Source organism: Diabrotica virgifera, chromosome 8 (genome assembly GCF_917563875.1).
Source record: "Diabrotica virgifera virgifera chromosome 8, PGI_DIABVI_V3a".
Lineage (NCBI taxonomy): Eukaryota > Metazoa > Arthropoda > Insecta > Coleoptera > Chrysomelidae > Diabrotica > Diabrotica virgifera.
Genome location: NC_065450.1, coordinates 62,942,884 through 62,968,673, shown reverse-complemented (window position 1 = coordinate 62,968,673; position 25,790 = coordinate 62,942,884). Strand labels below are relative to the sequence as shown.

Sequence of the window (25,790 nt, the reverse complement as noted above, 5' to 3'; positions counted from 1 at the left end):
AAACATTATTGGTTATGTTATCAGATTACAAAAGACAACCTAACGAATTGGACATACAGAGAGAATTCGATTACACAGAAGAAATGGAAAGAAACGTAGAAGAAATTACGAGGAAAATTCATCAAACAATGGAAAACGATATACCAAAATAATTTACGAACAGAAGACTAAAAATTACGAACGAGCTAAGTCATAAAAAAAGACAGAAGAACCAGAAGAGCACACCAAAGAAAAAGAAAAATAGAATTCAAGGCCTCTTCGAAAATAAATGTCTTCTTCTTCTTTGAGTGCCTCTCCTATCGGAGATTGGATATCATTAGGGCGATTCTAATTTTATTTACTGCTGTTTTGAACAATTCGTTAGTGGTACAGCCAAACCACTCTATCAAATTTCTCATCCAGGACATTATTCTACGGCCTGGATTTCTTCGTCCTTGGATTTTTCCTTGCATTATATTTTGTAGGAATGTGTACTTTTGTCCTCTCATCAGGTGGCCTAAGTATTCAAGTTTTCTCTTTTTTATACTCCGTAGAACTTCTGGCTCGTTATTTATTCTGCGTATTACTTCTTCATTTGTAATTTTATCCACCCAACTTATTCGTAGTATACGGCGGTAGCACCACATCTCAAAGCTTTCAAGATTTTTAATATTCCTCTGTTTAAGAGTCCATGACTCAACACCGTAGAGCAAAGTACTGAATACATAGCATTTTAACATTCTAGTTCGTAGATGAATACTAATATCACGATTACAAAATAATTTTTTCATTTTTATAAAAGTAGATCTGGCAATTTCAATACGTCTTTTTATCTCGTGATTTTGGTCACCTGTTTCATTGATAAGGGTTCCCAAGTATTTGTATTCGTTTACTTTTTCAAGTTGGGTACCGTTTATTGTGATACTAGTGTCATTTATTGGATTCTTACTGAAGGTCATATATTTGGTTTTTTTGACGTTCATCCTTATGCCGTATAAATAAATGTCACAAAAGCATAAGAAAAGCAGAAGAAAAGTACGGAAATGTATAAAAAATACTAAAAGTCAAGAAAAGCTTTGCCAGTTTCGTTACAAAAAAAAATTAATTTGAGATAAATAAATAAAATAACTTTTTAACTGAATTTAGTTATTAAGTTACCAAGGGTATTTTAAGGATAATAACGCTTGAGGTATATACGTTGACCGAAAGCGTTATTGTCTATAATACCCGTGGTGCCTTCAACGTTTAATGTCCGACTAAATTCTTCTGTATGTGCAAAAAATTTGAATGAATTTTGAATTAATTAGTTTTCAAATAAGTACATTTAGCAGCAATAGTCGTAGCGTAATTGTGGTAACCATAGTTTTACTTAGGTTTTTATTTGTCAACTTGACAGTACTTAACTAGTTATTTAAATATAACGCCCAAGGGCGTTATTTTTTAAGGGCTTTATATCATATTATTTAATTGACTTCGAAATCATGTCATTATTTGTCAAATAATATACCAGTCAGATATTAAGACTATTTTAAGCATCACAAGTCCAAACACTCCTTGTGTTATGTAGGTTTATTTTTAAAAAGTTATTAACATTCGTACAAAACCAAATAGGTCTGGATCCCGCGTATGAAAAAAAAGTTGATTAATAGCAAGCTGAAAATTTGTTAATAGTTTAAGGGTGTCTAATCAGATAAACTTTGATATATGGAAACACTGGAACAGGGGCAGTTTTAATTGTGGAACAGGTTAAAAATTTGGAACGGTCAGAGCACGAAAACGGCACATTTCGGCGTCTCCGAACAGAAATTAAACTCTCATGCAAAAATCAGACTGCTATTTATCACCAAATGGGCGTTTTAATGAGTGGAACATGCAGAATATGTCAAATGACAGGAACTATGACAGGTAATAAATAGCAGTCTGATTTTTGCATGAGAGTTTAATCTCTGTTCGGAGAGTTTAAGTCTATTCTGTCGGACAAAATAAACGTGCCGTTTTCGTGGTCTGACCGTTCCAAATTTTTAACGTGTTCCACAATTAAAACTGACCCTGTTCCAGTGTTCCCATATATCTAAGTTTATCCGACTAGACACCCTTAAGCTATTAACAAATTTTCAGCTTGCTATTAATCAACTTTTTTTTCATACGCGGGATCCAGACCTAAAAATTTCGGACTCATTTTGCAATTTTCTAAGCAACAAATTAATATAGAAATATTAAAAAATGCCATTTTGAAAGTTTTTTATATGACTTATGAGTTTCTTGCTCTTAAATCAGTGTAAAATACGGATATTATGTCGTCAATGGTCTCTGTGATACCTTGTGCCCATAAAGTAGATGGCGCTTTTTTACGTCCTCACTGAAACTGTGTAGTTTCAAGACACGGCGTTCATCTTCTGGTTGTGTCGTTGCATTCAGCTCGGATGACTGACCAAACTGAGAGTTCGAAACATGTATCATTCTATTTAATGCCATTTCATAATCAGAAGGAGAACGATTTGTGCTCTTTTATGTACCATTTATTAATTTATTTGGTCTTTTACATCGTAGCGTTGACAGCGCTCTCTGCCAAAGGAAAAATGCACTACAGATTAGGTTTTTTCCAACCCGTCACAAAAACCATTCTTGGACGGTTACGAGTATGCGCTGTAATGAAAAATGTGCGCATAATTATTCAAGAACGGTTTTGCATGGAGTTGAAACAAACCTATTGTATACAGTACAAGAGAAAACAGAAACCGTCTGCATTCGAGAATGCCCGCCCGCACAGCCATCAGAGTAGATGACGCTCTTGTATATTCTTGCAATCAAGAATTTCATATTCACCATTGGCGTGCATACGGGTAATATGATCGGTCATATTACCCATATGCACGCCAATAGTGAATATAAAATTCTTGATTGCAAGTCAAAAAATTCGCAATAACTATCTCTTAAAACCTACCAAATTTCATTTGCATATCCCAACCGATTTTAGGGCAATAAAATAAATCGTCAGTTTGTAACAAAAATTAACATCCCGTATCTCGTAAACGAAGCATTTGAGGACATAAGTGTATAAAGCAAACGGTCATTATTTTTTCATGCAGAATTGCCCCTTAAAGTTTGTCGCACTTATTTACAAACAACCTATACTGATGAAGAACATGACTAGCTGTTAAAGTACATAACTTTTGTATTATCCAACACAAGAGAATGAATCAAAAAACAGAATGTTCAGAAAGCCTGAGGCTATAGTCGGGATTTCATTTCAGTATTTTATAAAGGCTAGAATATCCCACAGGGTGTTGCGAACTTTCAGAAAAAAATACAGTTTGATTCGTACACCCGGTATACAATGAAAATTTACCTGTTTAGCAAAAATATTATTACAAGGATATTGACAAAAAATAACGCTATAACATATTCAAAAAATCACTTAAATCGGACAACAGGTTAAGGGGATACGCGACATCAAAAATGATCCATTTTTTAGGGTGCCTGTTTTCTATGACGCGCAGTGTATTTAGATGTCAATTGGTGACATATCTTTAAGTGAATGCATTCATGTATGAATGATGTATCTAGGTCCGGTCGTCGTTATAAATTTGTATCAGATTTTCAGCTTCTTTAATAATTTCTTCATTGTTTATTTTGTCAAATTTGTTATTACACGAAAATGTTGAAAAAGAAGTCAATAAGATTCCAGACGTATATTCAGGTCTCCTACCAGAGTGTCGATGATAATATTTAGAATGTGTGGATTTTCATCTCATCACTAGCTGAAAAGTTTAGTTTATCATCGGTCCCTCGCCAAATTGAATTTTTCTTTTTCTCTTTCTTATTTCATTATATGTTTTATTTGAGCATAATTTTTTGGCTTCCTAATAAACGACAAAATTATTTCTGATTAAGGTAAAACAATTTTAAAGAGCTTCATACTCTTTAACGACAGAACCCAGATCCATTGCAGGACTATGGATATATTTATTGGATAGGTTCACTCTTTCTAAAATACCGGGTGTCCACTTATATTTTCCCCCATTTTAACTGCCTTTTACTTCTAAACGGCTCGAGATAAAAATATGCGGTTTTCACTGAAATGTTTTATTTTAGTAAAAGTTTTGTCTGAATGGATTGAGTCTTTTATATCGCTTTCAAATACGAAATAAAATATAACGGATTTTTGAAAAAAAAAAGTTGCTGACTTTTATTTAATGGAACACCCAGTATATTCTTTTGTAAATTGAAAGAAAGGTCATTCACCTATCTAGCGATATAAAGTTTTTCAAAATCGGTTGTCAAATCACTGAGTAATTAATTTTTAAAATGAGAGGTGCAACGTGGATATCACATACCTAAATAGCATAACTAACCAAGTTATGTGATTTCCACATTGCATCTCTCATTTTAAAAATTAATTTCTCAGTCATTTGGCAACCGATTTTAAAATATTTTATATAGCTGGATAGGTAAATGACCGTTTTTTCAAGTTTTTAGGTAAGTGACCATTTTTTATATCGCTTTTAAATAAAAAATGGCGGATTTTTTAAAAAAAAAACGTTGTTGACTTTTTTTATTAAAACACCCAGTATATTTTTTGTCTCTTGAAAAAACGGTCATTTACCTATCCAGCTATATAAAATATTTTAAAATCGGTTGCCAAATGACTGAGAAATTAATTTTTAAAATGAGAGATGCAATGTGGAAATCACATAACATAATATCATTTTGCTCAGTTATGTTATTTAGGTATGTGATATCCACGTTGCACCCCTCATTTTCAAAATTAATTACTCAGTGATTTGACAACCGATTTTGAAAAACTTTATATCGCTGGATAGGTGAATTACCTTTCTTTCAATTTACAAAAAAATATGCTGGGTGTTTCATTTAAAAAACAACGTTTTTTTTTTCAAAAATCCGCCTTTTTTTTCGTATTTGAAAGCTATATAAAAAATTCAATCCATTCTGACAAAACTTTTACTAAAATAAAACATTTCAGCGAAAACCGCATATTTCTATCTTGAGCCGTTTAAAAGTTATAGGCAGTTAAAATGGGGGAAAATATAAGTGGACACCCGGTATTTTGCAAAATGACAGCTAATACAACCATTTCAAAAGTGTAATCTTTTCAAATATAGAAAGTGCTTGATGGCTCATAGCTGCAGTTTGACAATCGTCGTTAGAGATATTAAAAAGTGTATTTCTTATTTCGTTGAAGCCAGTGTATAACGCTTTAGTTGCATCCGCCCTTGCGGATCACCTAGTTTCACTAAGAGATTTCACAATAGGTGATTTTATGTGGTCATTCAAAATTTTCCATCTTATATATTTTTTTTTCTCATATATTTTACACATGTGTGTGGAAGCCGAGAAAAATGTATAAACTGTGGAAGCCCACTTCTATTCCATTGATGGATGTATTTAAATGTTATTAGATTTTACTTTTTATATACAAATATTTTTTGCACAATATTTTTGCAGCCCTCTCAAAATTTGCCGCCCTCTCAAAATTTGCCGCCCTAGGCAACTGCCTATATTGCCTAATGGATAAAGCAGCCCTGGTCACTAATAGTATGATATACACGTTAAAAAATCATAATTTAAAAATAAAAATCGACCTGTTTCAGGATTTTTCCTTAACAGACTACAGTAGCGATTAACAAGTAGCAACAAACGCGGTCCAAGATTGCGGCTGTAATTTGTCGAGGTATTTGGCACACATACTCGTAATATAATAAGGAATGGCGGTATAGAGCCCAATTTGAGAAATATATTAGTATTGTCCTTTTCATGAGCATTTTTCAGTGCGTAACAAATGATAGGAAAAACGGTAAGTCCGTAATAATACACATTTATGACATTTATTCTAACATGACATTTTAGATAAATCTGACAGTTGTCACATTTTATTTTCAATTTGGAATAAAAACAAATCAAAGGTGTTTCTTGCATTTATAAAATGGTATTTTCTTTGATTTGTATAGTCTTATAAATTATACAGATTATATTTGTAATATTATTATCTAATTAAAAAAAATTATTTTTTTATTATGGCGCCATCTATCAACAACTAGAATAACTAGAATAAATCTTGTAAATGTCTGTAACCACGGACGTGCCTTTTTTTCTGTCACATAAAATTTAATGCGTTAGAAAGAAATCGAAAAACTGTGACGCACTAAAAGATGATCATGAGAAAAAGAATATGTGGAAATTACTCTGTAATTAAATACAGTATTAAAAAACAAGCCTGTACCGCCATTAAGAAGAACAAAAAAAATACACTTTCTTCAAATAAACTTATTTATCCCATGCCTAGATTTTGTGTCATTTTGGACCTACTAAATTTTTTTATTTCTAACAAGAAGTCGAACATATTATACCTAATAACTAAATAGGCAACATAGAGAAATTGTCACTGTCATTTTGACAAACCTGCGTCAGATTTTCTCTTATCTGTACTATCTTTATCGATATATGTTCAGTGCAGTAATGTATTATTTTAAGGATTCGTTATTATTGTTTCATAGGAAAGTAATATTTATTTATAGTTAATTTATTATATTTTTTTGTAATAGAACGAAGTTGTTGGCCTATTTGAAAAAATAGATTATCGTTAATTGTGAGTTTTAGTTATATGTAGGTAGGTAAGTATATTTTATACTAAAATATTTCGAATTCTAATGCGAGTATACAGTGATGAGCGCGCTAATAACCGGCAAAATAACGCAAAAGATGGAAAACATAATACATTGCGAAACAAAAAGAGATGAAACTAGTGGAGGTGGAAATTATCGTTACAAACGTATAAATTAACATTATATTACATAGTTTCCCACCTTTAGACGTATCTTAGGAGTATGACAACTGTCACTGTGACAGTAGAATTTTATAAAATACTCCTATCATAGACGTCTAAAGGTCGAAAACTATGTAATGCAATGTTAATTTATACGTTTATACCGATAATTTCCACCACCACTAGTTTCACCTCTTTTTGTTTCGCAATATATTATGTTTTCCATCTTTTGCGTTATTTTGCCGGTTATTAGCGCGCTCATCACTGTATAAAGTTAGAGTGCGTTTGGCGCTCTATGAACTAAATAAAACAAGGCGGGTCTTGTTTCGCTTAACAACGAAATGATTATTTATTATTATTATTTCGTGCAAATACCTATGTTAACATAAAATTTTCACCCATTTTGGTTTATTTTTATGAATATTTATTTACTAATAACAAAATTGTTTTCTATTACTTTTATTTAGCTCTCTTATGAGTACCTATAATTATTGTCAATATATTGATCTTAGATAATGTCAAAGATTACCACTGTTGCCAAAGATTCGCAGACCTTACGAAAAAAGGTATGATACTATATCCCGAAGTTATATTGATGACGCGCTACTGTATGGTCTTAAATTCGCCGGCTTATGAAATATCGAATTTATTCCAAACATTTGCACCACAACACACTGTGTACCCAAAACATAACCTTTATTACATAACAAATAACTATTTGTTTATAAATATTTATGTTTATAAGTAATTATCAAAAAACTCTTATCAAACTCTTTTCCATAGTAAACGCCCATTACAGTATTAACGTACATATTTATTATAATATTGACAGTATGACAGTAAAACCATAATCAGCGCGATTATAATCATTGAGTACCCCACGCACTCCAATTTAGTATCGTCTTTTCAAAATACTATTCACAACATCGTGCAGTCTATAAACAGATATTATTGTTCATACAAAAATGCCATCGTACAGTAGTGTTCCGTGATTTTATGTTTAGTTTGAAACTGTATAATTTGCCTACTATTTAAAACAATGATTGGTAAGTTAACGGCTCATTAACATTTTATTCAAATTTCACTATTGATATAAAAAATTAAGCAGAAGTTTTAATTTATTTTTGCTTTCCAAACATATTAAGAAGTATAAATTATTTTCAAATAGTAAAATTTTATTAACACCGATGTTTTCTACATGATACATAGTTCGCTCATAGTCCAATATCATATTTTATAAAAAAAAAACTTATTATTCTAAAAATTATTATTTAGTAATTATTGGTACCTAATGGATATAAGAAACTATTCTTTCAGTACCGGCTTACTAATAGTTGATACGTCTACATTAATTCAAGTTTATAATTATTAATTACCGTCCATTTATTATATCATTGAATATTACTTATACGCCAGTCAATGGGAGCAAGAATAGAATATTACCACCGAATTCTATCCTACTGCATGGATTTTAACGAAATTTTGGGCCTAGCCTCTACTTATCTCCTAATTCAAAGTCTACCCTATGCCGATGTGTGATTTTATCTTGGGGGTGGTTCCCACCCCTTCTTAGGGGTGGAAAAATGTTTGGTTAAAATTGCCACGGAATTCGCTAGAGAATCTTATTCTAAGCAAAAACTGTTCTATAATTTTTTTTTAAACTAAATACTTTTTGAGATATTCGTGGTTGAAAACTGGCAATTTTCATTGAATCATATTACCTTTTTGAACGGTTTTTGCGAATACCTTAAAAACTCTGCATCTAACTAAAAAAATTATATTAAACATTTTTGTAGGTTATAAAAAAAAACAAAGAGACACTTGCCTTCATAAATCTTCTAGTTGTAATACAAAAAGGGATATATGATAGGTGAAAATAGTTTGTTTTTTGGTACATTCTCAAATTAGTGTATTCAACTTGAAATAACAGAGAAACGGCCAACTTTAGGTGTATAATGCTACTAATATCTTTTGCAGTGCTTGAGAAGACCTTTAAAGTGAGCTATATTAGAGTTCTATTACATTAAAACTAAGCGAGATATGCTGCAAACAAAATTGATAACTAATGTATTTTAAGAAAAAAATGAGAAGTTATTTTAACCCCCATCAACCAAAATGTAAATGCATCGTTTTCCTTATACAATACCTTTTATTATAGTGTTATTTCTATATTCAAACAGTTGGACGGGTTTAAAATGAATGTTTTTTGAAAAAAAAGATCAAATTATAGAGCGCATTTTTAAATTTTCTTAAAAATCTTCCTTTTTCTCCATGTGATTTGAAAACGATAATAGATACAGTAATGAAAAATAAAAATCAAATTTATATCTGAAAATACCCTATATTTTTGTGTGGTATCTTTTTTTCCCATATCTTATCTTTTTCGAGTTATATGGAGAAAAAGAAAATTTTTAAGAAAATTTAAAAATGCTCTCTTTAATTTAATCTTATTTTTTTCAAAAACCGTTCATTTTAATCCAGTCCAACTTTTTGAACATAGAAATAACACTATAATAAAAAGTACTGTAAAAGGAAAACGATGTATTTAAGTTCTGATGGATGAGGGCTTAAATATACTTCTCATTTCTTCTTAAAATACATTAGTCATCAACTTCTATGCAAGATATCTCGCTTAGTTTGAATGCGATCGACATTTAGTATTGCTCATTTTAAAGGTCTTTTCAAGCCCTACAAAAGTTATTAGAATCATTATACACCTAAAATCGACAGTTTCTCTGTTATTTCAAGTTTCTCTTTGTTATTTAACTAGAAGATTTATGAAGGAACAAATCTCTTGGTTTTTTATAACCTACAGAAATATTTTATATAGTTTTTTTGTTAGATGCATAGTTTTTACGGTATTCGCAAAAATCCGTCCGAAAAGGTGTAATTTTTCAATAAAAAATAATGTGTGTGTACTTTGTACACACGTAAGAAGTTATACTTCTATTATATGATTTCTTAAAAGTAAATATATTTTAAACAGTTTGTTTTAATTTTTTTTTAAACACCAAATTAATTTTGTGCTTACCGCTTTCAAAAAACTAAAAAAAAGTATAGGATTGCGCTGGATTCGAACTCACGACCTCTCGATCTCTGGCCGAATTAGTCGAGGTATTGAAGCACAAAAAAAGGCCTTAATCTCGATTTTTGGCGCAGTAAGACGGATTTTAATGCAGTTTGGTGCGTTGGATTCGTGAGAATGTCAGGAAATTTTGTGAACTATTGTAATGAATAAGAAATCTGAAATTGCATTTGTGCATAAGAAAAATTCATTTCAAAAGTGCATTTTGAAATAGGCAATTATTATAAATTTGCAACCCGGTAAATAGTTGGGCAACATCCCGATTAATTATTTTAATTATTTTTAATTATTTTTAATCATTTATAAGTCCATATAATAATAGTCTAAGATGTCAATAACCATTAATAATAAACAAAAAAAATTTCCTTATGTGGGAATTGAACCAAGTACTAACGGGTCCGTAGCTAAATACACATACCGCTAATCTACGCAGACACTTGCTAGACAACGGCGGTATTAGGTATAAACAAAACAAATTGGTAAGTAAAAATTGTAAAGAAAATTACTACATACTTAAATGTATTATAAAATTAATATATTCCTAAATTTTAGAAGAAACATTCGTAAATAGGTATTATTAATATCTATTAATGTTACTAAATGAAATATAAATATTTTGACGTTTCACAATTTGACAATTCACTTTTAACTGCAGTGCCTTAAAATTTTTAAAGCATCGGTGCTTTAAAGTAGCATTTTTAACGCTCCTATGGAGTGCTGTAAATTGCATTTTTAACACGTTTGTAGAAAAATATATTTAAAAACACTAATATATTCTTTCCACACCTTTTCTGGACTGATAAATACATAAATTAAAACATTTAGTAACGAACTCCTGCCTGTGTGCGCAGATTACTAAAATTTGACCCTCAATGAAATCGCGCCTAAAGAAGTATAACTTCAAAAAGGCAGTATAACTATTAACTAACCTTTGTTGTTTCTCTTCCCACAAATTTTAACACGCAACAACCATACATTACATAACCAAACCGTCAACCGTCCACACCACAGCTGTGCTACAGCTGCCATATTGGATAATTTTTGACATGTCATTTGAACATCCAATCAGAACAAAGTTATAATGCGCATGCGCCCGGATCATAGGTTTTAACATATAAAAATTCCCCCTCATATCGCGCGTAAAGAAGTATAACTTCAAAAAGGCCAACTTTCAACCACCAATAACTCAAAAATTATTGAGTTTTCAAAAAATAATTATGGAACAGTTTTTGCTTAAAATTAGGTTTTCTAGCCTATTCCATGGCTATTTTAACAAAAACATTTTTCACCCCCGAGAAGGAGGGGGAACCACCCCAAGATAAAAGCTCACATCGGTATAGGGTAGACTTTGTTTTTTGGGCTATTGCCTACTTACTGTGAAAATATCAAGTAAATCGATGTAGTAGGATGGAATTCGGAGCCAAATACTCTCATTGACTGCCCTATTATTGATCAGCTGTTTATTTTTATTCTGTCAAAATTTACAATGTTTCCTGTTCTTGTAGGGAAATAAACAGAGAAGAAAGTACACACATCAAAACTGTGTGTTTGAACAGTAAACAAAGTTTGTTTCTTATCTTCATAAACTTTGATTGAATTTTAAAAAGTGACATCCCATTTTAATATCTGAGTAATCAGCAATAAATCTGTGGTTCCTTCAATAGCACTAATAACAGGCTGACACTGCGTTGGCATGGTATGGTACGGTATGGTACATCGGGGCAGGGTCCACTTGTGAGCCCTTCATACTCTTGGACCTGCTGTATTATAAAATAGGACATTCTGTATAACATATGTTTAAAACTCATTCAAAGTCATTACTTGATGTAGTATCTGTTCTTGGATTCAATAACCGCGAATAACATTGGATTATCATGTTTGTTATTATTTAAAGGTGTATATACGGTGTACATTAACTCGGGCGATAAAGATATTATGATTCATCATCATCAACCCGTACGCGTCCACTGCTGGACATAGGTCTCCCTCAGCTCTTTCCATTCATCTCTATTTTGTGCGGCTTGCATCCAGTTACCGACAACATGTTTCAAATCATCGGCCCATCTGGTTAGTGGGCGTCCTCTGCTCCGTAGTGCTTCTTCTCGCGGCCTCCACTCGATAATACGTTTTGTCCATCGGTTGTCTGGCAATCTGGCGACGTGTCCTGCCCAATTCCACTTAAGCGACGCGATTTTTTCGACAGCGTCTGTTGTTTTTGTTCTACGGCGTATTTCTTCGTTTGGGATTCGGTCTCTCAGGGAGACACCCAACATCTGGCGCTCCATAGCCCTCTGAGTTACGCGAATCTTGTTCACTACCTTTTTTGTTAGTGTTAATGTTTCGGCTCCATAAGTGAGTACAGGCAACACACATTAGTCAAAGATTTTCCTTTTGAGGCATATGGGCAAGTCCGATTTAAATACATAGTTAAGTTTACCAAACGCTGCCCAGGCTAATCCTATGCGACGTGGGAGTTCGCACGTCTGGTTATCTCGTCCCAACCGAATTTCATGTCCTAAGTACTTATAAGATGCAGTCTGCTCAATATCCATTCCATCAACAACAATATTACGATTTAGCACCAGATTAGTCATTATTTGCGTCTTGTTGATATTAATCTTTAGTCCGACCTCTAAGGAAGCGTAATATAATTTGTTCAACATTATTATTGCATCATCCATACGATCGGCTATAAGGACAATGTCATCTGCGAATCTCAAATGACTGAGCTTCTCTCCATTTATATTGATACCATATTCGTTTAGATCTGCCTTCTTAAATGTGTGTTCTAAAAGGGTTGTGAACAGCTTTGGTGAGATGGTGTCTCCCTGCCGTACTCCTCGCTGTATACAGAATGTATTTGTTTGTTGTTCAGACAGTCTTACGCTAGCCGTTGCCGTTTGGTAGATATATTTGATCATGTTAATGTAGCGATGGTCTATTCGGCATTCTGTCAATGCTTTTAACATTTTCTGCTGGCTTATGGTATCAAATGCTTTCTCGTAGTCCACGAATATCAGTGCCAATGGTTTGTTGTATTCCGCAGACTTCTCTATTAGATTTTTTATTACCAGTAAGTGGTCGTTAGTGCTATATCCAGATCTAAATCCAGCTTGTTCTCTAGGTTGATAGAAGTCTAACTTAGCCTCCAGTCTTTTTTTGATAATTTTTGTGAAAAGTTTATATATGTGTGATAGCAAACTGATAGGACGGTAGTTTTTCAGATCTGTTATGTCACCCTTTTTGTGTAATAAAACAATGACTGCATTGTTCCATTGAGAAGGAGTTTTTCCTTGGTAAATGCATTGGGTGAAAAGTTTGGCCAAAGCCTGGATAATTTTATTTCCACCTTGTTTGATTGCTTCGATTACTATTCCGTCATCGCCAGGGGATTTATTATTTTTTATTTCTGAAAGTGCCTTTTTAACTTCATGTGGTGTTACTTCTGGCATTAATTCTGATCCCTGGTTTGTGATTTTGGGCAGGGGCTGATCTTGCCTTTCGTTGGTGCTCTCATACATTTCGCGATAAAACGATTCGACAACCTTGAGGATTTCGGCTTTATCCGTGGCAATGTTGCCATCTTTGTTTCTGATTTTGTACATATTTTTGTTACCAATGTTATTCGTATTACGCCTCAAAACTTTTAAACCTTTGTTTTCTTGAATTATGTGAGTTATTTCTCTTGTGTTGTTTTCTCTTATGTCTTTTCGGATTGATCGGTGGATATCTTTATTTAATTTCTTCAGTGTTGTGTAGTTGGAGTCGTATTTTTCCGTCAATTGTCTTCTTTTACTTATTAACTCTTTGGTATTTTGGCTTAAATTTTCTTTATGGGTCACGACAGTCGGGCAGCACTCCCTTTCTGTTTCTTTTAGTGCTTTCGTTATGACATTATTTGCTTGTTCAATGTCTTCTATGTCGTTTTCAAGGTCTTGTATACGTCTGGTTAGTACATCTTCATAGAGGTTGTTGTTTCCTGGGGGAATCCATTTCGTCTTTCGTGTTTTGAAGATCATCTTGGTTCTTTCGAAATTGACATTTAATCGTATCTTTGCTCGGATTAATCTGTGGTCGCTTCCTACCGAAAATTTGTTAAGTATTTCAATGTCTTTAATGATTTCTTTTCTGTTTGTTATGATAAAATCTATCTCATTTTTGACACTGCCATCTGGGCTTATCCATGTCCATTTACGCTGAGGCTTTTTATCGAAAAAAGAGTTCATCATGGATAAATTTTCCTGGTGTAAGAAATTAAGCAGTCTTTGTCCTCGTTCATTTCTGTCGCCATACCCATACTTGCCCATTGCTACTTCTGCATCATCTTGTTTGAAGCCAATTTTCGCATTAAAGTCGCCCATAATTATTGTATAATATGCTGGTGTAGTATGTAATGCTGTTTCTAGGTCATCAAAAAATTTTTCAATTTCTTCATCGGAGTGGCTTGTCGTTGGAGCATATGCCTGGATTATCTTAAGGTTATATCTTGCATTTAGTTTGAAGATGAGGTATACAATCCTGGGGCTTATGCTGTTAATTTTAGTTATATTTTGGGTGTGTTTTCTATGTATAATAAATCCTACTCCACCGTGTGAAGTGTCTTCTTCTCCTCTAAAATGAAATAAATGTCCCGATTTAAGAGTAATTTGGGCTTCTCCTCTTCGTCTGATTTCGCTGAGGCCGATGATGTCCCATTTTATTGTTTTCAGCTCTTCCTCCAGTTCCATCATCTTCTGGTCCGATATAAGGGTTCTAACATTGTATGAGGTGATATGCATTTGTCGTTCTTTGTGGTAGCCTGATCTTTTCCGGGGATTCTTAGCACCCTCTGCTCCAACCCTTTTCCATCCGCTACCTTGGTTGGGGGTATTGGAGCGGCCGGAGACTGAGGGCCGTTCAGTACTATCGTCTTTCATGAAAATTTGCCTTTGGGGTTTTAAGCCATTAAAACGCCACACTTGGCTAGTGCGTGTTGGCGAGTTGGACTGGATGTGGAGGGAGGAAAGGGTGGAGATGGGATTGCTTTGGGATAGGACATGGTTTCCCCGGTGAAGGGATGCTGGGGAAATCCATGAGCTCGCGTGGGCAGGTGTGCTATTCCTGAAGTAGATCTATTCCCTGCCGGGATCGCAGAGAAGTATCTACCCGCTACCACCTGATTATCCAAGTGATCCACCCGCTACCATATTATGATTATGATTATTGTTATTTTAGCTAGTATTCACGGTTATGGTAGGTCGCGTCTTTATTGTAAATAACTTATGGTTGAATCACCGAGAGTTCGATTTAAATATAATGTTATCGAATAAACGGAGTTTTAATTAATTGGGACCAGAAGGCATTAACAACACGCATATTTATGACATGGCGAATCCTGCAGACTATAGGAATGTCTTCTGAAAGGAGCAAAGATGGTGGCGCCAGCTTGGAAATGGAGACGGCTGAAATGGACCAGGGCCCAGGAACCGAACAGGAAACCCAGTGAAAAAGACACAAGTGATAAAATGTAAGTAAGAATGTCTATTTTTTATTAAAAATGCTTCCCTCGTATGTTTATATATTATTATTGAATATTTTGAATATTTACCTTTGCTTATTTTTGAATATTTTATGAAGTGTCGATTTTTTTTTAAGAATATCTATGAATTTTTAAACATGAAGTGATTTTTGAATTGAATATTTTTTTATCGAAAGTTTATTATATATGCTATTATTAAATTTTTATGAATTTTTTTCGAATGTGTATACTAGTATTGAATTTTAATAGCCAGTTGTTTTTACTATTGATATTTATTGAGTATATAGATACAATTTCATCGATTTTGTGTTAAATTTTGTGTGATATGAACCTGAATTAATAATTTTTTGTGTGGTAAATGATATATAAATGATATTTTTTAATGATTAGTGATGACATATGTTGATATAAGAGCTTAAAGACAAACATTGCTATAAGCAAGAGATATATTTTTAACGAACCGACCTGATGAGTCGAGATAAGGAATTTGGAGAAGAATTATATAGATTAGAAGAAGAACTGAAAATAATATAAGCTGAATATTATGAGACAACTTGCAGTAGCGTATAACTAGTCTGACTGCTCCCCAATGCAAGTATTCCCCGTGCGCCCCTATTAGTAGACTCATTTTCCAGAAAATCAGTTTTTTGCGCCCCCCTAAGGCCTGCGCCCCAATGCACCGCATTGGTTGCATTGTCGTTAGTTACGCCACTGGCAACTTGAGACAATAAGAAACCCACTGCTCTTGTCAAATTAAGAAGGTATTAAGTGATTTATAAAAGCTTGAAAGCTTATTAGAGACCCACTCTGTGTTTTGAAGGGAAACTATTTTATTCGTGATTAAACAATGGATTCAAAGCAAGCAGTTGAGGTTGTGAAATAATGTAGAAGAATTTGATATATACAACGAATTTATACCCGCTTTTATTTAGTTAAAATGCAGAGGTTTCGTGGCTAGTATTGAGTATTATGATTGTTATATGGAATATGTAGAAGAATTGGAACTGTCCTCTTGAGGGAAGCAACTTTGATTAGTCGAACGTAGGCATCGAGGGATAGGTAAAGGAAGTGATTATTATGATAGGATATGAAATAAAATGATAAATGATATAGTTAGTTATATGTATTTGAAGATGAATTATGTACACGGTAGAAGTGTTATTATACATACAACTGTATGAAGAAAAATGAAGAAATATATAGATGTAGTACTAGACAAGAAGAAGAAGAGAAAAAAGAGAGTTTTTATTAAAATATTGGAAGGGAAAAATATAAGAAGAGACATAAAAATTTGTCAGAAATGTAAAAATAAACAAGCAAAATTAAGAATAATATACTAATAAAATAAGTAGCTAATCATTCAATTAAATCTAAGAATTAAGCTTAAAATTTTTTTTTGAAATCTCTAAAGTAACGTAAATTATAAATAACTTAAAAATGTTAAATATAGTTAATGAATTCAGGTTATATTTTCGCGAGAAATAATGGAAGTGTTTGAATTAAGGATAGACAGATCTTACAATAAGTGTTAGTAGATAATAAGCAAAGAGACACAAAAAAAGTGAAGTTTAAGAGAGATTAATATTTATTATAGGTACATTATCCAATAACCGCGAATAACATTGGATTGTCATGATTGTTATTATTTAAAGGTGTATATAAACATTAACTCGAGCGATAAAGATATTATGATTATGATTATTGTTGTATTTAGCAAGTATTCACGGTTATGATAGGTCGCGTCTTTATTGTAAATAACTTATGGTTGAATCACCAAGTGTCCGATTTAAATATAATGCTATTGAATAAACTGAGTTTTAATTAATTGGGACCAGAAGGCATTAACAACACACATATTTATGACACTCCTACGGCTGGTCCATTGTATCAACCCTATCTTACGGACCAGGTCCATAAGAACCTAGTCTTCGGCGTTTATGGGGCCCAGGCTGCAGCGCTCTCCAATGTCTGTCAAAATCAAGAAGGTCTGCAAATCTGCCGACGAAATCTTCCCATGAAACCTTATGGTCTCACAGAAAGCCACAAATCTCTTAAGAGACAGCCCCCTTACCTGGCTCGGCTGCCTAGATACCGATCCCAAGATCTGATAGGCCAATGCCGAGCATTCCCAGAGGATATGTTTCCTCCTTCTCATTGCATAGACGGCATCGTGAGTCATCCGTAATCAACACTACGTATAAAATATTGGCTTCGATATTATTAAAAAGATTAGTACCATACGCTGCAGAAATAGTTGGTGACTACCAGTATGGTTTCAGGCCTGGCAGATACACTATTGGTCAAATATTTACAATAAGACAACCGCTTGAAAAGTATTGGGAATATAATCAGAACGTGCATCAGATCTTTATAAGCTTAGTATGGTGTAACTAGACCCAAACCCAGATATCCAAAGTGAAAGTTATCCTCCAACACCAAATTGTTCTATACGGTCCACATAATGTTCAGAAAAAAGTCACACCATTTTGAACGTCTGGTTTGGGGGGAGAGGGGGAGAAATCGGTAAATTCGTAGTTTTTTAGGTTTTTCGTAAATATTTCTAAAACTATACGATTTAGCATAAACAACCTTTTATACAAAAATGTTCTACATTAAATTTAAAATAAAAAAGGCTCTATGCATAATCCTTCTAAAATGAACAGTTTCAAAGTTACGGAGGTAGTACAGTATAATTTGTCCAAAAAAAGGCCTAATCTAAACATCCAAATAAAAGTTTTCCTCCAACACCAAATTGTTCTATATGGTCCACATATTGTTCAGTAAAAATTTACACCATTTTGAACGTCCGGTTTGGGGGGGGGAGATGGGGGAGGAGTCGGTAAATTAGTAGTTTTTTTAAGTTGTTCGTCAATATTTCTAAAACAATGCTTTAGCGTAAACAATGTTCTATACAAAAATTTTCTACATAAAATTTAAAACAAAAAAGGCCCTATACATAATTGTTATAAAATCAACGGTTCCAGAGTAACGGAGGGTGAAAAGTGGAGGTTTTCGATACTTTTTATATTTGTTGGGCAATTTCCTACTGATTTTCTTTAACAGGATTGGGTTTTATAAATCAAATTTGCTATTTTAGTGGCCGATGGTATGTTAGTAATAAGCCCTTAACCCTTAAACGCCCAACCTTTTTTAGGTTCCATGTACGCCCAAGGGTGGGTAAAAAATGTCCACCTCGAAAACAGTTAAATATTTGTTGAGAGTTGTTGGAAATGGATTAAACTTAAGAATATTATTCTTAATAAACACAGCATCTTCTAAAATATTAATATAAACAATTTACAAACCTTACAACAAAATTACAGTGTACATCAAAATTAACATAACAGTAAAAGCCAGTAATTCAGATTTGTCGATTTTCTCCACATTCTTCCTTTCAGCCTTCTCATTGGCAGATAATTATGTCGATTATGTAATTATACGTCGATAATTATATGGATTATGTTCCTACCAATAAGAAATTATATAGAAACCTTTAGTAACAAATTTTATCAAGGTTGTACTTTTTATGCCGGCTCATATTTAACTCAAGATATTACTTTTATCTTTAAAAATATTGGTAAACCAAATTAACATTCGATAAAGGGCTGTCTTTTTAACAATAAATAATTTTTTTTAAATTTTAAAACACGTAATAAATATGTTACAAAGGAATACGCATTAGGTGGACATTTTTTACCCACCCTTGGGCGTTTAAGGGTTAAAGAAAGGTCAACCTCACCACCCAAAATCATCATCAATTGCCCAAAAAATATAAAAAGTATCGAAAACCTCCACTTTTCACCCTCCGTAACACTGGAACCGTTAATTTTATAATAATTATGTATTGGACCTTTATTGTTTTAAATTTTATGTAGAACATTTTTGTATAGAATATTGTTTACACTAAAGCATAGTTTTAGAAGTATTGACGAAAAACGTAAAAAACTACTAATTTACCGACTTCTCCCCCATCTCCCCCCCCCCAAACCGGACGCTCAAAATGGTGTTACTTCTTACTGAACAATATGTGGGTTATATAGAACAATTTGGTATTGGAGGAAAACTTTTATTTTTGATGTCTGGGTTAGGCCTTTTTTTGGACCAATTATACTATACTGCCTCTGTAACTTTGGAACCGTTCATTTTAGAAGGATTATGCATTGGACCTTTTTTATTTTAAATTTATTGTAGAACATTTTTGTATAGAAGGTTGTTCATGCTAGACCGCATAGTTTTAGAAATATTGACGAAAAGCGCAAAAAACTACGAATTTACCGATTTCTCCCCCTCTCCCCCCCCCCAAACCCGACGCTCAAAATGGTGTGACTTTTTTCTGAACATTATGTGGACCATATAGAACAATTTGGTGTTGGAGGAGAACTTTCACTTTGGATGTCTGGGTTATGCCATCTTTTGGATTAATCTTATCATACTAACTTCAAACAGGCTTATGATTCAATTAATCGTGCAACGTTATGGAAGGCAATGATCGAGCTCGGCGTACCCAAGAAACTAGCTGCGGTAACACAAATGTGTGTTATATCAAACGTGGGGGGGAAATATCAAACGCTTGCTGCGTAAATTCTGGACTGAGACAGGGAGATCCGTTGCCCCATTGTTGTTTAACCTGGCCTTAGAATATGTCATGCGGAAAATATATCACATAATCAAACCAGACATAACTGCTCGGGGAGCAAAAATCATACTCGCCTTTGCCGATGACGTAGATGCAGTAGCACAAACAACATTAGAAATTAAGGATATTTTCTCGAGCTTTGAAGAAGCTGCATTAAACATCGGTCCCAAAATAAATGAAAACAAAACAAAATACATGGTCGTCTCAAAACAAGAACGACAGCTAATAAGGCAAAACATTACTATAAACGATCACAACTTCGAAGTGGTTGAAGAATTTAAATATCTAGGAGCAACAATCACAAATGACAACAAATTAAAGCGAGAAGTTGAAACGAGAATAATGACAAGAAACAGATCTTTCTTTGCAATGCAACATCTAATGAAGTCAAAACTTCTTTCACGAGGTGCAAAAATCCAGATATATAAGACCATAATACGACCAGCAGTCGCGCATGGAAGCGAAACATGGACGCTAACAAAAAGAGAAGTTAATAAATTGCTGGTGTGGGAACGTAAAATCCTTCAAATGATATATGGCCCTTGCAAAACAGCGCGACAAACGAATGGAGGCGCAGATACAATAACGAGCTAGAGTCTCTATTCGGAAAAGAAAATCTAGTCAGATATATAAAGGCCAATAGACTCAGATAGGCAGGGCATGTGATACGCAGTAACGACAATCGCATTATAAACAATGTGTTCTAGGAAAGGCCAGATGGAAGAAGGTGTATAGGCCGGCCTAGAAAAAGGTGGAAAGATGCAGTCAAAGAAGATCTAGAGACAATGGTAGTGCGACAATGGGAATTAGTGGGAGAGGACCGACAAACATGGAAGTCAATAGTAAACGCGGCAAAGACTCACAAAGAGTTGTAGCGCCATTGATGATGATTATTTATTATGCTAGATAGGATTAAAATCTGGCCATTGTGCTGGCTACGATGAAAGTATATCGCCTTGATGAAACCTATTTGTTTATGTCCTTCTTTCTTAGATTTCGTATGAATATCCAAGCCTCCTAAGATTTACTTCCACCTAAGCATAATTCCACTTCCTTTTATTTCCGTTCCCATGTTTGGTTTTTATGTCTTATAACAACCATCCTTTTTAGTAAATAGGATTGCACCAAGTCTTCGTCCGTAGTAGTAGGTACTTATTTATATTCATATTAGTGTTGGATTATTAGATCACAGGAAATAGTAGACGATCCGATGTCAGAAAGTTCTTTTTCGATCTGTTTAATAGATTGATAAAAATTATTTGATAAGTATGTAATTTTAGTATGCAAAACATTATAAAAAATAAGGGGTGTTCGATATAATTTTATCTGGACTATAATAATTAATAATTAGAAAACGACTTTTTTTATAGAGGCTACTAAATTTCTTTCGGCCTGGGCAGATATTATTTTAGATTATTTGGATCATTCGAAACAAAAAAGGTCTCTTCTAATTTTTCTCTTGTTGATCGTTTTCGAGTTATACCCAAACAATTTAAAACTGAAAACAATTGGAAATTATTGGATTTGATGGAAACATCAAAATATTAGTTAATTAAAAATGTAATTTTCATTACACGAATAATAATTGTCGCTTAATCCCTATATACATATAAAATTAGATATGATGCCATATTAATAAACTTTAATTTTATTTAATTTTATTTATATATTTTAGGTGTTAATGTAGTACTAGCTGTTTTATGGGTAGTAGTCAATGCTGCCGATAGGTAAGTAAAAGAATTTTTTTTAATATACAATAAATGCATCTTTAAATATACAGGGTGTTCAGAAATTCTCCCGACAAATGAAGACCGGAGATTCTTCAGATAATTTTAAGACAATTTAACCCAATTCACCTTATCCGAAAATGCTTCTTAAAGCAACTAGAGCTCTTTAAAAATGGCAACCTTGTTTTAGCTTTTTTTTTTAAATACCATCAGAAAGCCTCTATTTAGAAAAACTAAAATTGGTACGCCTATTTATCTTCCAGAAGTAAATCGATTCCATCAATTATGAATTTCTAATACCAGTCATAGGTGTCCGTTTTGGGTTGGGAAAAGTTATTTTATCAGCATTATTGTTACTGGATTATTAAATTGTGAGGTATTATAGTACTAAAAGGTACTCTTGATTTAAGTCTGTAGAATGCACCGTTTTCTAGAGAAATCTATTTGAAAATTTTTCGTTTTTTTAATTTGAAAAAAAATTTCCAATAAAACTATTTAGAAAAACGAAAACTGGTATATTTCTTTTTCTTCCACAGATAAATCGATTTCCTCTATTGGGAATTTCTAGTAGGTACCGGTTATATGCTTCGATTTTGGGTAGGCTATTTTGTGTCATAAATTTTTTGTCTTCAATTTTTAAGCATTTTCGACACTTGACTATTAAATTATAATGTACTAGTACTAAAAGCTACTCTTGCTTTAAGTAAGTAAAACACACCGCTTTTTTTAAATTTTTTAAATTTTTTGTCAAATTCAAAAAACGAAACATTTTCAAATCGATTTTTCTAGAAAACGGTACCTCCTACCGACTTAAAGCAAAATTACCTTTTAGTACTAAAGTACTCCACAATTTAATAATTCAGTGTCAAAAATACTTAAAAGTTAAAAACAAAAAAATTATTCGTTAAAAAATAATCGTTGCCCTACCCAAAACGGACGCCTATGACCGGTACTAGAAGTGTGAAATTGTTAGAATCGATTTAGCTCTGGAAGGTAAATAAGCGTACCAGTTTTAATTTTTCTAAATAGAAACATTCTGGATATATTAAAAAAACTAATTACAAGGCGACATCTTCAAAGAGCTCTAAGCTCCCTTAGCATTAGAAAGCGTTTTAGGACTAGGTGAATTGGGTAAAATTGTCTTAAAATTATCTGAGGAATCTCCTGTCTTCATTTGTCGGGAGAGTTTCTGGACACCCTGTATAAGCAATAATTTACACGCAAAATGAAACAATAATAGCAAAATTTAGTTACTTAATAAATTTTGCGGCTTATTCAATGGCACATAGACCGCACGCTAATCTTTTAAACTAGGTTTACTCGTACGGTCAACCACTGTCGGGTATTTTCATATAAGATTAGATAACTAAATCTATTTTATGTAAATACACAAACAATTTAAACAAATTCATTTTGCACTGAATACGATAAAACAACCAAGTGAATTTCCGGTATTGATAGCACTACTATACTCGGTTCGCTGATGCAAATTGTCAGTAACAGCGTTTTCTATAATTTTTGAAGTTATACTTCTTTACGCGCCATGAGGGTGAATTTTTTATATGTTAAAACCTATCACCCAGGCGCATACGCGCATTATAACTTTGTTCTGATTGGATGTTCAAATGACATGTCAAAAATTATCCAATATGGCAGCTGTAGGACAGCTGTGGTTTGGAGGTAAAGGTAAACAAATGTATAATATATTAGTTTTATTGTTGTGAGGACAGAAACAAAAAAGTTTATAATATTGTAGTGACTTTTAAATAGTTTTTAAAAGCAACAGGTACGTAATAATTGTTAATGTATCATGGGTATAAACCTACCTGTTTGATCTGCCAAAATACATAGTATGTAATACTTTTATTTATATAATTTGATTACCATCAAAATTTCTATCAATATTCACAATATATTGTTTTCTTACTATATGTTTTGTTGTATTTTTTCAATTCTAAATCATTTCAATTCAAAATTAAAATGATTTGATCAATTTTCAAAATATCACAAGTTTAATGACGTTCTACACCTTCGGCAAAGAATTAAGGATTTGCATGAAATTTTAGTATGTTATAGTTTACTTCAAAAAACTAAGACTTGATTTTTTAAAAAATGTTTTACCGTGCCGTTTAATTACTATTAAGGGTCAAAGTTAAGTTTTAACATGGGCTCTTATGGGAATTCTTAAAAAGTTAATAACTTTTGATCCAAATTTACGATTTTTAATTATTTGTACTTAAATTAAAGGTATTTTTGTAAGGAATAACATATTAAAAAATGAGGATTGTTTACCGTACCATTATTAAATAAAAGTGAAATTACTGTTTCGAAATTTAACAAAGTTGGTAGTAGTGAGATCAGCTGCACTCATAATTATTATAACGTGTCAATCAAATGAGCCTCGGTGGTCTAGTTGTTGAGCGTTCGGTCAGAGATAGAAACGTCCCGGGTTCCAATCTTCTACGATTCATTTTTTTTAGTTGTTTTAATTAAAATTTTTTGAAAGTGGTAGATAAGAAAGTTAGTTTAATATTTAAATAGAATACAATTACTTCGTTAAAATTATATAATAGAAGTATAACTTCTTACGTGCGTACAAAGTACACACACATTCTTTTTTTAAAATAAGGACACAAGTAATTTTATTCCATAAGTTATTTTTGCACACTATACTTTCAACAAGACTAAAAAACCGCTAAGCGCGGTAAAAATGAGTGGCGCACAGTGGCGTATTAAGACGATTGGGGGCCCCTGGCGGGAAAAATTTCGGGGCCCTTCGATAAAAGCGAATAGTCTTAACGATAACGATTTTATGGATCTTTTAACTTGCCAGTAACCAATTTGTCTGCAACTAGCAGTCGTTAGTAGGTGGTTTAAATAATACACGCATGCGATTTTGAACGAAACAAAATTATGTTTATTCTGAAAAAAAAACATTTACAGTAGGTAGTATGTACATATGACTTAATAATTACTATTGTTATATAATATATAAGTACATATACTTTCCCTGAATATACATACGCATTTCAAATGAATTTACGCCTCACTTTTTCTTTTGAAAATTCATCAATTATTTTGTCGATCTCAATTTTATCCAATATATCTTGTTCTATACAGGGCTGGATTTACATAAGGGCTGAATGGGCTATAGCCCAGGGCGGCATATTTCAGGGGGCGGCAAAATTAGATAAAAATTAAAAAAAAATTATTCAAAAAGTTAAAAATATATGAAAAAATACTTGTAATAATTTGTAAAATAACAATTTGTAAATTAGAATTAAAAAAAAATCATTCACTTAATATATTCTATTTATTTTGTAGTTCTAACGTAACGTTAATCAAATATAGTATGTTCCTTGACGCAATAGTATTCGCGCGCCGCGCGCAACTAGTCAGCCGACGGGCTCTGAGGCTTTGAGGTTTGGAGGTATCGTTTGAAGTAGCCGAGCCCGCCGCCGCCCGTCGGCGCCGTCAGGCTAGGTCGCCGCTCCCCTCCCTTACTATCACTGCCCCCCCCTACAGTGGTTGGCAACCACCGTACGCCACGCGCCGCCGCTCCGCGCTTCCGATCGCATCAGTCAGTAGTCAGTTCAGTTGTTCAGTTTGTGTTGGTGGTTTACTGTGACTTTATAGGTTATGTGTGACAGTTTATGAGTGTATTGTTTTCTGAAATACTTTTAATTGAAGATAAGACAGGTAAGCAAGGGCGCCCCCAGGGAGGGGCCAGGTGGGGCCATCGCCCCCCCTGAGAATTTGGCGAAAGCGTGTAAAAAATATTTAGCTCTCTCTTACTTTATATTATAAAATAAATTCCATATTAATCATAATCGCTCACGAGATATGCCAGTTTAAATGTATTTTTTCTCAATCCCTTATCCCTTCTGACTGAGACGCATATGTTTGGATGGAACTTCCTTGGTTTCACCCCATTAAAAAGTTTAGATGCTGAACATATAGCAAATGCTATTACTTTAACATTAACAAATTGGGGCTTGAACTTGGAAAATGCAGTTGGCCAAGGATATGATGGTTGTAGTACAATGGTTGGGGAAATAACT

At 33.2% G+C, this 25,790-nt stretch overlaps 1 protein-coding gene across 1 annotated transcript in view; it reads left to right on the top strand.

Annotated features, from left to right (window-relative positions):
* The first annotated feature begins 7,586 nt into the window (after positions 1 to 7,586).
* The window catches only part of LOC126890654 (chitooligosaccharidolytic beta-N-acetylglucosaminidase), an 80,405-nt gene continuing 62,201 nt past the window's right edge, over positions 7,587 to 25,790 (top strand). The window contains exons 1-2 of the mRNA XM_050659771.1: positions 7,587 to 7,809; positions 21,678 to 21,729. Of these exons, the coding sequence (XP_050515728.1) occupies positions 7,803 to 7,809; positions 21,678 to 21,729 (59 nt within the window). The 5' untranslated portion in view covers positions 7,587 to 7,802. The remainder of the gene's footprint in view (positions 7,810 to 21,677; positions 21,730 to 25,790) is intronic.